Raw genomic sequence first — 12,757 nt, 5'->3', positions numbered from 1 at the left:
GCTTACGCGACCCAATTGGCGCATTTTATCATGTATTTGCTCCTTTCTGTTAGTGAACGCCTACTCTCTGAAGTGCACATGTGCAAGCCAAGAACTCTAACTGCCATTGCACTCCTTCTAAACAAAGCCTTTTTTTTTTTTTTACTTTGGCAATGGGTAAAGTCTACAAAACTTAGTGCACTCTGTTCGTAACAGATTTTAGTTTTGGGAACAGAAAACTATATTGAAATTGAATGTTTTATCTATGATAAAATTAGCAGAATGTCGGCCCAGTTTAATCTTGCTCCATCTTCGCCCTCTGCCTACTCACACTGAACTTAATCTCATCACCATATTTGGTGGTGAGTGGAAGCCCCCACTGGATGCTTCAGGTTTTTACTCCATGTGACATTTGCATTATAGTCATTTAGCAGACGCTCTTATCCAGAGCAACTTACAGTAGTGAGTTCATCAATTGTCATACTTTTTTCATTACCTGTCTGTGTTTCCCCTTTTATCTTTGCCGCTACAGTAGAGAAATGAAGCTAAGGTTCATTATGGCTAGCTCGCATGCTAAACCGCTACAGTAGAGAAATGAAGCTAAGGTTCATTATGGCTAGCTCGCATGCTAAACCGCTACAGTAGAGAAATGAAGCTAAGGTTCATTATGGCTAGCTCGCATGCTAAACCGTTACAGGAGAGGAATGAAGCTACGGTTCATTATGGCTAGCTCGCATGCTAAACCGCTACAGGAGAGAAATGAAGCTAAGCTACACTAAGGGTCATTATGGCTAGCTCATACAAAATCTTGCCTTCATTCTGGAAAAAGAACTGGACGGGTGAAAGCATGTTGCTGGAAAGGAATCGGTCATGTTGCTTTAGTCTGGCTTGGGTTTTCAGACCAGTGCAGATAAAGGAAAGCGCAGAGGAGAGGGGGCCACTGTAGTCTATTGATATTCAGCCTTGGTCTGTCTGGTTGGTTGGATACAGGTTGGAGTAAGGTTTGACCAAGCGGGAAAAAAACACTAGCCCCAGGTTGTTGCTTGAACGGTGTAAACAGTTATAGTCTGCTCCACTTGAACGCAGCTTTTCTTCTGTTGTTTAGCGTGCGAGACGACAGTGGGCTCAGATGACAGTGGTGCATAACTTATTGGTGTTCATTACACTGACTGACTGAGTGACACACAGACACTGATGTTTTCCTATTCTAATACACACACACATCTGATTCTCACCCACACCTGTCTGGTGATGAAATATAGTCTCTGCTGTCTATTCTTCACGCATCAGTACCCACTGTAGGTGTGGGTTCTCTCCTCTGATTTATAGTAGTTACTGATATAGCTTTGTTGACCAAGCAGCTCATTTAGACCCACTCCTGGGGGGTGTTGCTTCACACTTAATCAGTGGTGTTGATTGCATTTTCGTCTTTGGTTAGCTGACTCTATTTCATCGACTCGTGCCTTCCTTTGTTTAACTTGGGAGGGCAAAGTAGATTTTAATGCTGTGTGTGTGTTTACAGGGAGGGGAACACTGTTACTACCATGGGTGGCTGAGGGGGGTACCAGGCTCGTGGGTAGCTCTCTCTACCTGCCATGGATTACGGTGAGTCAAGGCTATGCCCACCCTCTGCCCATTCCATGCCCACTGTTTTTCTCTATCTGCAAACCCTACCAGTGTTCCCATTTGCTACTACTAACTCTACTAGCCTCACTCTTGTTTTCTATCTCTCTCCAGTGGGATGTTTTCCGATGGGAACTTTTCCTATGGGATTGAGCCTGTTCTCAATACCAGTGATGAGGTGAGTATGAATAAGGGAAGAGGATGGAGGGGTGGATACCCTTAGAAGAAAAATGGGGAGTTGCTGGTGGATTTTGTCTCTAAAGTGGCTCCAACATACTGCTCAGTAGAGACTGTCTGTTCCTCCTCTCTTTCCCTCTTTATCTCTCCCTCTCTCACTCACTGGCAGTACAGACAGTGTTACTCCATCTGTGTGTTGCAGTATGAAAAGTATTGAGTTGATACACAGTCCCATGGTGTAGAGTGTGGAGTGTTAGTGTGAGAGACAGAACTAACTACCAATTCTAAGGCTGGAATTCAATAAAACGCACCATAGCAATGTTTGTGCAGTGTCTTCCTTTACAAACTACAGCCTGCACGCACTTCTTATTGTGAAATCTGGAAGCATATAGTTAGTCTGGAAGTGCTAGTAGGCTTTTAAACTACCCAAAAAACATTCTGATTTTGTTTGACCATGGAAAAATGAGCTACTGTGTAAAAGTGAATAACGGAATGTGGGCTTGATGGAAATGACAGCTGAATCTATTCTTCCTCTTTTTCTGATTTTTCTTTCTTCCCATATATCTCCAAGACCATTCAGTGCTAAATCGTTGGAAGTCTTTGAAGCTATCACTTTAACCTTTGTCCCATCTGTCTCCTCCTCCTGTCCAGGATGAACTATAACCCCCTGTTTGCCATCCAAGCCAAAGCCATTTTATATTTACATGTAAAGTTTCTGGTCCCAGCCATACATTAGAAACCCCACAGAGGACGCAATCCTTGATGTCTGTAGACAAATAAGTAAAACACTTGGCTCTAACATGATTATGCACTGTGTGTATAGTTAATCCCAGAGCCATATATTTAGATCAAACGTGAGTAGTGGGGAAAATACGTTCTCTCCCAGCCTTGGATGTTAGGGGAAGCAGCATCAGTATAGAATGCAGGATATAGGATGATATAATATGTAAACCAAAGTGATATTATGCATATTATGGCTATGTCCCATACTCCGCTACTTTGTGGACCTCTCCTTTTGAGAGATCAGTTTGGGCTGCAAAACAGAAAAGAGTTTGGAAGAAAAGGAGAGGAAAAGTGAGGGGTAGGATAGAAGAGGCGGAAGGCTATTCCATTAGGACGACGGGTAATTGAGGTACAGTACACAGCTCCATTACATGGACTGGAACGATAGATCGATGTGACCTCTCCCCCACCCTCTCGTTCTCCCTCCTGAATATCGGATGGCCTCCCTTCCCCTCCCCTTTTCCCCAGATGGGTCATTTTCATAAAGTATTTAGCTCCTCTGCTCAAGTTAGACTCTCCATGCAGCCCTCAAATGCTCGATGATGCCATCCTGAAAGCAATGGATCAATTATGCATTATGGCGCTTTGCTCTTTTTATTACTCATACACTACATGACCAAAAGTATGCTGCTCGTCGAACATCTCATTCCAAAATCATGGGCATTAATATGGAGTTGGTCCCCCCTCTGCTGCTCTATCAGCCTCCACTCTTTTCTGGAAGGCTTTCCACTAGATGTTGGAACATTGCTGCGGGGACTTGCTTCCCTACAGCCACGAGCATTAGTGAGGTCGGGCACTGATGTTAGGCAATTAGGCCTGGCTCGCAGTCGGCGTTCCAAGTCATCCCAAAGGTGTTCAATGGGGTTGAGGTCAGGGCTCTGTGCAGGCCAGTCAAGTTCTTCCACACCGATCTCGACAAACCATTTCTGTATGGACCTCACTTTGTGCACGGGGGCGTTGTCATGCTGAAACAAGGAAGGGCCTTCCCTAAACTGTTGCCACCAAGTCGGAAGTACAGAATTGTCTAGAATGTCATTTTATGCTGTAGTGTTAAGATTTCCCTTCACTGGAACTAAGGGGCCCGAACCATGAAAATCAGCCCCAGAACATTATTCCTCCTCCACCAGACTTTACAGTTGGCACTATGCATTGGGGCAGGTAGTGTTCTCCTGGTATCCGCCAAACCCAGATTTGTCTGTCGTACTGCCAGATGGTGAAGCGTGAGAGAATGCGTTTTCACTGCTCCAGAGTCTAATGGCGGCGAGCTTTACACCAATCCAACTGACACTTGGCATTGCGCATGGTGATCTTAAGCTTGTGTCTGGCTGCTCGGCCATGGGAAACCCATTTCATGATGCTCCCGACGAACAGTTCTTGTTCTGAAGTTGCTTCCAGATGCAGTTTGGAACTCGGTAGTGAGTGTTGTAACCAAGGATAGACGATTTTTACTCTTCAGCACTCGGTGGTCCCGTTCTGTGAGCTTGTGTGGCCTGTTTTTGCTCCTAGATGTTTCCACTTCACAATAACAGCACTTACAGTTGACCAGGGCAGCTCTAGCAGGGCAGAAAATTGACGAACTGACTTGTTGGAAAGGTGGCATCCTATGACGGTGCCACGTTGAAAGACACTGAGCTCTACAGTACAGGCCATTCTACTGCCAACGTTTGTCTATGGAGATTGCATGGCTGTGTGCTCGATTTTATACACCTGTCAGCAACGGGTGTGGCTGAAATAGCCGAATCCACTCATTTGAAGGGGTGTCCATATATTTTTGTGTATATTAGAGAACATATTGCCGTCTTGCACAGGGGGAAAAAGATGATCAGTCAATAACAGTGATAGCACTTAATCATTGCCAACCAATATATCATAAGAATGGAGGGTACTAACTTTTTCTGTATTTACAACTGTCTTAACCAACATCCACCAATCCCACAATATAAATATTGCATTGTCATTGGTTCTAACGCTGTTGTGGCTCTGTGTACTGCTGTAGGAGCAGAACGATCACGTGGTGTATCGAATGCCTGACCTGGACCTGCTACTGTCACTGCAATGTCCAGGTAAAGCCTTTAACTAACCCATCTCTCCTCTGTGTCTGTCATCCCCTACCTTTGGCTATGTCTTTTTGGGGTGCATCTCAATAGTCTAAATTGGAGTCTTGTCCTCGCCTCCTCCTTTCCTCTTGTCTCCAGTCCTACAGCCTTAAAATACTCTGTTTTTTCCATCTGTGTTCATTTTTGCTCTTCCATAAGCACCGCTGCTTCAGTCACCTTTCCTCTCGACAGGGACATAGTACATGCCCATCCTTTCACTCTCTCTCTCTCTCTCGCTCTCTCTCTCCTTCTCTCTCTCTCCCTGTCTCCTGCTTTCTGGCTGCCCTCCTTGTCCTCTCCTTGGTTTTCATATGGCCTCCCCCCACCACACCACCCCTCCACACTGTCTGCAGGATATTGATTTCCTCGGTGGATCATTTGACAAAAATGGACATGGCTTCATTGACAGAAGGGACTGATGAGTGTGCCACTGCTCATATCACCTCTTCGCTCTCCTACCCTGTTCTCTCTCCTCTCATCCTCTTCACTCTCCCCTTCCGCACTCCTACCCATTTGCCCCCTCCCTTCCTCCTTTTCCCCCTCCTTCACAGGTTGCTCATTGAACAGCAGTGACACTGAAGGGAACTCTGAAAATGACACTGACCCTGCTGGTGATGATGATGGTATCTTGTCAGAGCCAGAGGAGCCAATCTTCACAGAGGAAGGGTTGAGACGTACAAAGAGACAGGTGAGGACCTGATGTCCTGATAAGCTGGCACACACACATTAATGCAGGCATACACACTCATGCACCTGCGAACACATATACACATACACCTGTAAACACCCACTGTTGCCGCACACATAGCTACAGTTGCAGCACACTGTTGCCAAATGCACACTGCTTGCAGAGACGCTAACAAAAACTGAGAACAAACCAATAATGTAACACGATACAATGACACAACACAATCAATGTTTTACAATGTAACACATTTAATCTCACACGTAGCACAATCAATTTAAAATCGTTATGTGCTCACAAATATCCCTTACATATTGGCTGTTGTGTAGTAAGAGTAGAATGCCCAAGTAACCAGAGCCAGCCACCGTTATATCACTTTCAGACACATAGCGATTTAATAGCAGATGAATCGAGGCTGAAATCAAAGTTTTGGTGCCCTTCTCAAGGACAAGAACCTGGGCTATAGAGTTTCATCTGCAGTAGCTGCGGTAGATTCCAATATGGTTAGTAGGTATGTGTCCTCAATGGGGGTGAATAAGGCTGCATGTGAAATGGCACCTTATTCCCTATATAGTGCACTACTTTTGACCAGGGCCCGGTTTCCGAAAAGCATCTTAAGGCTAAGTTCATCTTTTGAACCTTCGTAGGCGCATCGTTAAATCTCCGAGCTATTTCCCAAGACCATCGTTGTTAACGTTGAACTTGAAAACACTAAGTGCGTCATTAGATGCTGTTTTGCCATCGTGTCACTTTACACACAGAAGATCTCCGCTAAACATAGTATCACATGGATAATCAGTCTCTCTGTAACCATCGACAACTTCAGAACAAAGTTGACTACAAATACAAAGTTGCCAATATCTTTGCAGTTGATACAAACAAGTGACATATAAAAATGTGCTTCAAATGAAAAAATATAATTTTGTTAGGCTATAGGCCTATATCAATCAAATTGAAATACATTTCATGTTCAATAAATTTAGTTATATTTAGCTATGTGTAGGCTACTGTCTGTAATGTCTCAATATAGTTCATGATGTGTAGTCTAACATGTGCGCAATGATTTTCCAAATTGTTGGTAATATCTCTCTAGAAACTGATCCGTCGTCAGTGTTGTGAAATAATTATAATGTTAAGGTAAATTTTGAATGGAGAAAGCTGATCCAAGAGCAGTGCTCCCTTTCTTTCGATCCTATCAGTATCGACAAATGCTCCAACGACGCACTTAGAGACCGTTTTGGGAAATGCATGTTACATCTTCTGCGTTTGTAGGAAAAATGCATCGTTAAAACACTCATGCCTAAATTCCATCGCTGTTGGGAAACCGGGCCTCAGGGCCCATAGGGTGAATAGGGTGCCATTGCAGATGTACCAGGCTGAAGTGAAGCAGCGCTCTCTCACCCCCCAACAGGTCAGACGCGGACAACGCACGGTCCAGACAGAGACCAAGTACATCGAGCTGATGGTGGTGAACGATCACGACCTGGTACGTTCAAGTCGACATAGGCTAGGCATATAGTGCCTTCAGAAAGTATTCACACCTCTTGACTTTTTCCACATTTTGTTGTATTACAGCCTGAATTTAAAATTGATTAAATTGGGATTTTGTTTCACTGACCTACAAATAATACCCCATAATGTTAAAGTGATTTATTTTTTAAAGATGAAATCGCTAGAGTCAATAAGTATTCAAGCCCTTTGTTATGGCAATCCTAAATAAGATCAGGAGTAGAAATGTGCTAATCAAGTCACAAAACTTGCATAGACTCACTTGTGTGAAATAATAGTGTTTAACAGTGAATGACTACCTCATCTCTGTACCCCACACATACAATTATCTGTAAGGTCCCTCAGTCGAGCAGTGAATTTCAAACACAGATTCAACCACAAAGACAAGGGAGGTTTTCCAGTTCCTCGCAAAGAAGGGCACCTATTGATAGATGGGTAAAAACAAAAGCTGACATTAAATATAATTTTGAGCATGGTGAAGTTATTCATTACACTTTGGATGGTGTATCAATACACCCAGTCACTACAAAGATACAGGTGTCCTTTCTAACTCAGTTGCCGGAGAGGAAGGAAACCGCTCAGGGATTTCACCATGAGGCCAATGGTGATTTTAAAACAGTTAGAGTTTAATGGCTGTGATGGGAGAAAACTGAGGATGGATCAACATTGTAGTTACTCCACAATACTAGCCTAAATGACATAGTGAAAAGAAGGAAGCCTGTACAAAATAAGGCACAAAAGTAATACCGCAAAGAAAATTACAAAGCAATTCACTTTTTGGCCTGAATAAAAAGTGTTATGGTTTAGGCAAATCCAATAAAACGCATTACTGAGTACCACTCTCCATATTTTTAAGCATAGTGTGGGCTGCATCATGTTATGGGATGCTTGTAATTGTTAAGGACTGGGGCGTTTTTCAGGATAAAAAAATTAACACTGGAGTTGCTTACAAAGAAGACATTGAACGTTTCTGAGTGGCTGAGTTACAGTTTTGACTAAAATCTGCTTGAAAATCTATGGCAAGACCTGAAAATGATTGTCTAGCAATGATCAACAACCAATTTGACAGAGCTTGAAGAATTTTGAAAATAATAATGAGCAAACGTTGCACAATCCAGGTGTGGAAAGCTCTTAGAGACTGACCCTGAAAGACTCACAGCTGTAATTGCTGCCAAGGGTGATTCTAACATGTATTCACCCGGGGTGTTTTATTTTCCATACATTTATACAAATGTTAGAATATTTCTTCCACTTTGACATTAGAGTATTGTGTGTGTATATCGTTGACAAAAAATGACAATTAAATCAATTTTAATCCCACTTTGTAACACAACAAAATGTGGAAAATGTCAAGGGGGATGTGAATACTTTCTGAAGGCACTGTACATCATTCTATTTGATTGCAAATGGAAAACCAAATCGAATGGCCACAACTTACTTGATTCATGTTGTCAGAGAGTGCATTGACATGCCCTACATCAGTGATCCTCAATCCTGCTCCTGGAGAGCAGCAGTACTGCAGGTTTTTGGTTTTGGTCATCACACGTGATTCAACTAATGATGAGCTGAATCGGGTGTTTCACCGTTGAGCAAGAACCTGTAACAGCTATCCATGAGCAGGAATAAGGATCACTGTCCTACGTAACCTAATATTATGGTTTCGGTTGTTTATTTATTGTAATTGGTCAATATGGCTATCTCTGTTTCTCTCCTCCCCTCCCACCCTCTGCTCTTGGTCCTTTCCTCTGCTGTGTGCTGTAGTTTGTGCAGCTGCGTCGGTCGTCGTCGCAGACGAGGAACTTTGCCAAAGCGGTCGTCAATATGGCAGACGCGGTGAGAGCCATCTACCTCTACAGACACACGCAGACATACACACTAGAGGTTGACATTACCTTAGGCTCGTGCGGATCCTGCGGGACTCCCTCAGTAACGGGAATGAAATCCTAATGTCAAGTTCGTGGCAGGATCAACAGTCCTCACAGGAACGGGCAGTACATGAATAATTTTAAACATACTGTCAGGGTTATAGAATTGTTGCGGGATCGTGACAGTACAGGGAAAAAAATGTCACTCCCGTGTCAACCGCTAACACACATACATTCCATATCCACTTTGGATTTTTTATGTCTCCTTGTTTACTCTGAGATGTTACTGTCAGTATTGATAATCAGGTTTATATCAGTTGTGCGTATCATCTAGCTATTATACATCAAAATCAGTTAAAATTGTGTACTTGAGAAATTTCTTTCAAATGAACTACAGTTCATTACATCATAGTGTTAGTGAAATATATCCTGTATAGTAATCTCTGGTGGCAGCTTTAACATTTAAATGTTGACCAAAACCGAGTAGCTGATTTAGTTCTGGGTGACAAGATGACATGTATAGTTGTTCCAGCAATGGTTTACTTAGTTGCTCATTGTCATCGACTTAGTTGCTCATTGTCATCGTGACTCTTTGACCTCAGATCTACAAGGAGCAGCTCAACACGCGGATAGTGCTGGTTGCCATGGAGACGTGGTCATCCCAGAACATGGTGTCTGTGGGCGATGACCCTTTGCTGACCCTGAGGGACTTTATGAAGTACAGGAAGGAGAGCATCAAGGAGCACAGCGATGCCACACACCTCTTCTCGTGGGTTCTCCCCTCATAACACTTGAAACCATACAGACACAATATAATACACACAATAGTCATATTGCCGGAATGCCTATGTCTATTCTGTACTTCTATTTTATTCGGTGCTTGATACTGCCTGACGTAAGTGGACAGGGGGAAAGTCAATAGGGACTGTTATAAGCATGTTATTACACCTGTCTTAGTACACGTGGCATGTACACCTATACAGTATCCCTGCACATTGTAAATATGGTATTGGAACTGACCCTGTATATAGCTTCTTACTTTCTCGTGTTCTTCTTATTTCTTAGTTTTATTTATTGTGTGTTTTTGTTCTACCTTATGTTATTTTTAGTGCTACATTGCTATTGATTACTGCATTGTTGGGTTTAGAGCTGGCAAGAAAGGCATTTCACTGTACTTGTGCACGCTACATTAAAAATTGATGATAGCTCCTGTTATCCCCTGTGTGTCCTGTAGGGGGAGGACCTTCCAGAGCAGCCGCAGTGGCACAGCCTACATCGGGGGTATCTGTTCCCTAACGCGGGGAGGAGGTGTCAACGAGGTAATGCCTTTTGTTTTGACAGTCATTTTACAGTCATTGACTCTCCCAACTCCACAAAAGAACGAAGGTGGGGTGCCTATAGGGTAGGGGTATTCCAATTCGGAGTACAAGACTTCTGAGGCGTAGCCGAGTGAAAACCTGTTTGGAAGTAGCTAAATACAATGCGTGTGTGTGTTTTTTCACTTGTCTTGTGTGTGTTTTAGTACGGAAACGTGGGTCCCATGGCCATCACCTTGTGTCAGAGCCTGGGGCAGAACATTGGCATGATGTGGAACAAGGAGCACCCCACGGCTGGTAAGACCTACGTCCATCCACCTCAACAACTTCTGTACACAATGTCACAGAAAATAGGACGCAAGCTCAACCTGCCGCAATGTAAACAGCGTAGCAGCTTCTTTTCAAATTCAATCAAATGTTATTTATAAAGCCCTTTTTACATCAACAGTTGTCACAAAGTGTTTTACAGTAAGTAAGACGACCCTGGTCTTGTCCCCCGTCATGTGACATGTCCTTGACTCTGTGGCCCTATAGGGGACTGCAGGTGTCCCGACCCATGGCTGGGCTGCATCATGGAGGACACCGGCTACTATCTTCCTAGGAAGTTCTCTCGCTGCAGTGTGGATGAGTACCTTCGCTTTCTCCAGCAGGGTGGGGGCAGCTGCCTCTTCAATAAGCCCAGCAATGTGAGCTCTGGCTGGGGTTGGTGGAAATGGTGCAGGGATGGTGGTGATGGAGGAAGTTACATTCTGAGAATGCCAGAAAACATTAAAACAATACATTGTTTTTGGTTCCTGTGTTGACTCCTGTCCCCCTGTTGTGTTCCCTATAGCTGCTGGACTCTCCAGAGTGTGGCAATGGCTTTGTGGAGGTGGGGGAGGAGTGTGACTGTGGATCCCATGTGGTGAGTCCTACAGTAAAACCCTTAAGGGCTTCTGCATGCTTCGGTTCAGCTGGTGCCTAGCCCGAAACAAACGAGTGTGCTCGCATACTCCCTTAAAAGACCTTCGCTTGAAAAATTTGAAAAAAGCGGCAATAGTACTGTTTGTCCATTTTGAGACGCCGTAGCCAGTATACACTTCCTCAATATAGAATTAATCTAAGATAACTCGAGAAATCTGTCATTCATTTTGTTGTTCATCTAACTAAGATGTTTGGTGCAGTATATCTCAAGTGAAAAAATTTGCATGAGAACAAGTCGTCTATCGTAGAATGACAACAAACACTTCATTAAAGAATCCTTACTGTTCCTTACTGAATTTCTGCTACCGAAATTCGTATTGACTCGAGAAAAAAATGTGTGCACAAACAGCCGGAAAACAAAAAACGAACAAAAACGTCACAAAATGTCATCATAATATATGCACAAACTTTTCCGAACTGTTTCGGATGGGAAGCATGAAGACGCCTCTGCATTTAGTATTCTGTGTGTGGTTACAAGAATGTGTCACATGGTTGCAGGAGTGTGCACGGAGTGGAGGAGCCTGCTGTAAGAAGTGCACCCTGACCCACAATGCCATGTGCAGCAATGGCCTCTGCTGTGGAGATTGCAGGGTGAGTACCACTTCATCTCAAATACACTAACACTACACTGTTACATGGGTACACCACTAGGATGACTGTCTTATTAACTTCTTGCAACTAGACATTTTCCATTATTTAACTTTAACTGATATCAGCCACAGATTGATTGGCATTTCTGACTGAAGTTTTACATTATTATATACAATTGTAGTTTTCATGTATAATTACAGTTACCTATAGAATAAAATTGGTGCTGTGAAAATTGTGATTACTGTGTGTGACAGTACGAGCTCAGGGGGGTGACGTGTCGCGAAGTGACCAACGACTGTGACGTCCCGGAGACGTGTCCCGGAGACTCCAGCCAGGTGAGACGGCTAATTCGCTAAGTCGGTGTTCATGGTATCCTCATTTTGTACACTACTATTTTACTCGCAGTGCAATGCCAACGTGAATATACTGTATAACTCCTACACACTGCTTGGTTGCAAAGTTTCACTTTTAGTTTTTGCAAAACCCCTAAAAAGTAACCCCTCTTAGTGTGCAAACTTTGGTTCTTACTAGATGTGCAAATATATCCTTTTCAAACTCTCTGCTGGGATGTAGCCTACCATACTTTGACTATGTATGTGTGCATTGTACAATTGAATATGTCAACTATGCTAATTTATACACTCTGTTGTTCCCCTTCTGCAGTGTCCTCATAATGTCCACAAACTGGATGGCTACATGTGTGATGCTGGCCAGGTAACTGAATCCAACATAATGGCTTTTATGACCTAATTTTTGTCTGGATCTGTCTCTCTGTTTTGTAGATATACAAATAATACTGTACCTCTAATACATATAATACTGTCTTGCACTATCTCTTTCCTTCTCTCTCTCTATCTCTCCTCTCTTGTCTATCTCTCTCTCGCTCTCTCCCAGGGTCGTTGTTTCGGAGGTCGTTGTAAGACCAGAGATGGACAGTGCAGGAGTCTCTGGGGCCACAGTGAGTAATAACAAAGATTATCTATATACTGACAATATACTGGACTGACTGCTCTAACAATGGCAATGACCTGAATATGATCGGAGAGGTTGAGGGTAGAGGAAGTTCAGGAGTAAAAACAAACAAAATATAATTATTGTAAAATTGACTGTGTCCATAAAATGTATATAGTTTGTATAAGCTGGAAGTAGAGGCCTAAGCGTTGTTGTTCA

The 12,757-nt window shown here is 43.2% G+C and overlaps 1 protein-coding gene across 1 annotated transcript in view; it reads left to right on the top strand.

Annotated features, from left to right (window-relative positions):
• adam11 (ADAM metallopeptidase domain 11) overlaps nucleotides 1–12,757 on the top strand; it is a gene marked incomplete at its 5' end in the record, with an annotated part of 45,182 nt that overhangs the window by 19,512 nt on the left and 12,913 nt on the right. Inside the window, 15 exons of the mRNA XM_084159275.1 lie at nucleotides 1,502–1,584; nucleotides 1,717–1,780; nucleotides 4,559–4,625; nucleotides 5,210–5,346; nucleotides 6,755–6,829; nucleotides 8,614–8,685; nucleotides 9,320–9,486; nucleotides 9,952–10,036; nucleotides 10,240–10,330; nucleotides 10,568–10,719; nucleotides 10,866–10,937; nucleotides 11,495–11,587; nucleotides 11,842–11,922; nucleotides 12,251–12,301; nucleotides 12,482–12,545. Coding sequence (XP_084015401.1) covers nucleotides 1,502–1,584; nucleotides 1,717–1,780; nucleotides 4,559–4,625; nucleotides 5,210–5,346; nucleotides 6,755–6,829; nucleotides 8,614–8,685; nucleotides 9,320–9,486; nucleotides 9,952–10,036; nucleotides 10,240–10,330; nucleotides 10,568–10,719; nucleotides 10,866–10,937; nucleotides 11,495–11,587; nucleotides 11,842–11,922; nucleotides 12,251–12,301; nucleotides 12,482–12,545 — 1,354 coding nt within the window. The remainder of the gene's footprint in view (nucleotides 1–1,501; nucleotides 1,585–1,716; nucleotides 1,781–4,558; nucleotides 4,626–5,209; nucleotides 5,347–6,754; nucleotides 6,830–8,613; nucleotides 8,686–9,319; nucleotides 9,487–9,951; nucleotides 10,037–10,239; nucleotides 10,331–10,567; nucleotides 10,720–10,865; nucleotides 10,938–11,494; nucleotides 11,588–11,841; nucleotides 11,923–12,250; nucleotides 12,302–12,481; nucleotides 12,546–12,757) is intronic.

The sequence above is a fragment of the Coregonus lavaretus genome (assembly GCF_964263955.1).
Source record: "Coregonus lavaretus genome assembly, chromosome: 1".
NCBI classification, from domain to species: Eukaryota; Metazoa; Chordata; class Actinopteri; order Salmoniformes; family Salmonidae; genus Coregonus; species Coregonus lavaretus.
Note: the sequence above shows the minus strand (reverse complement) of the source record. Positions and strands in the feature narration are given on the sequence as shown.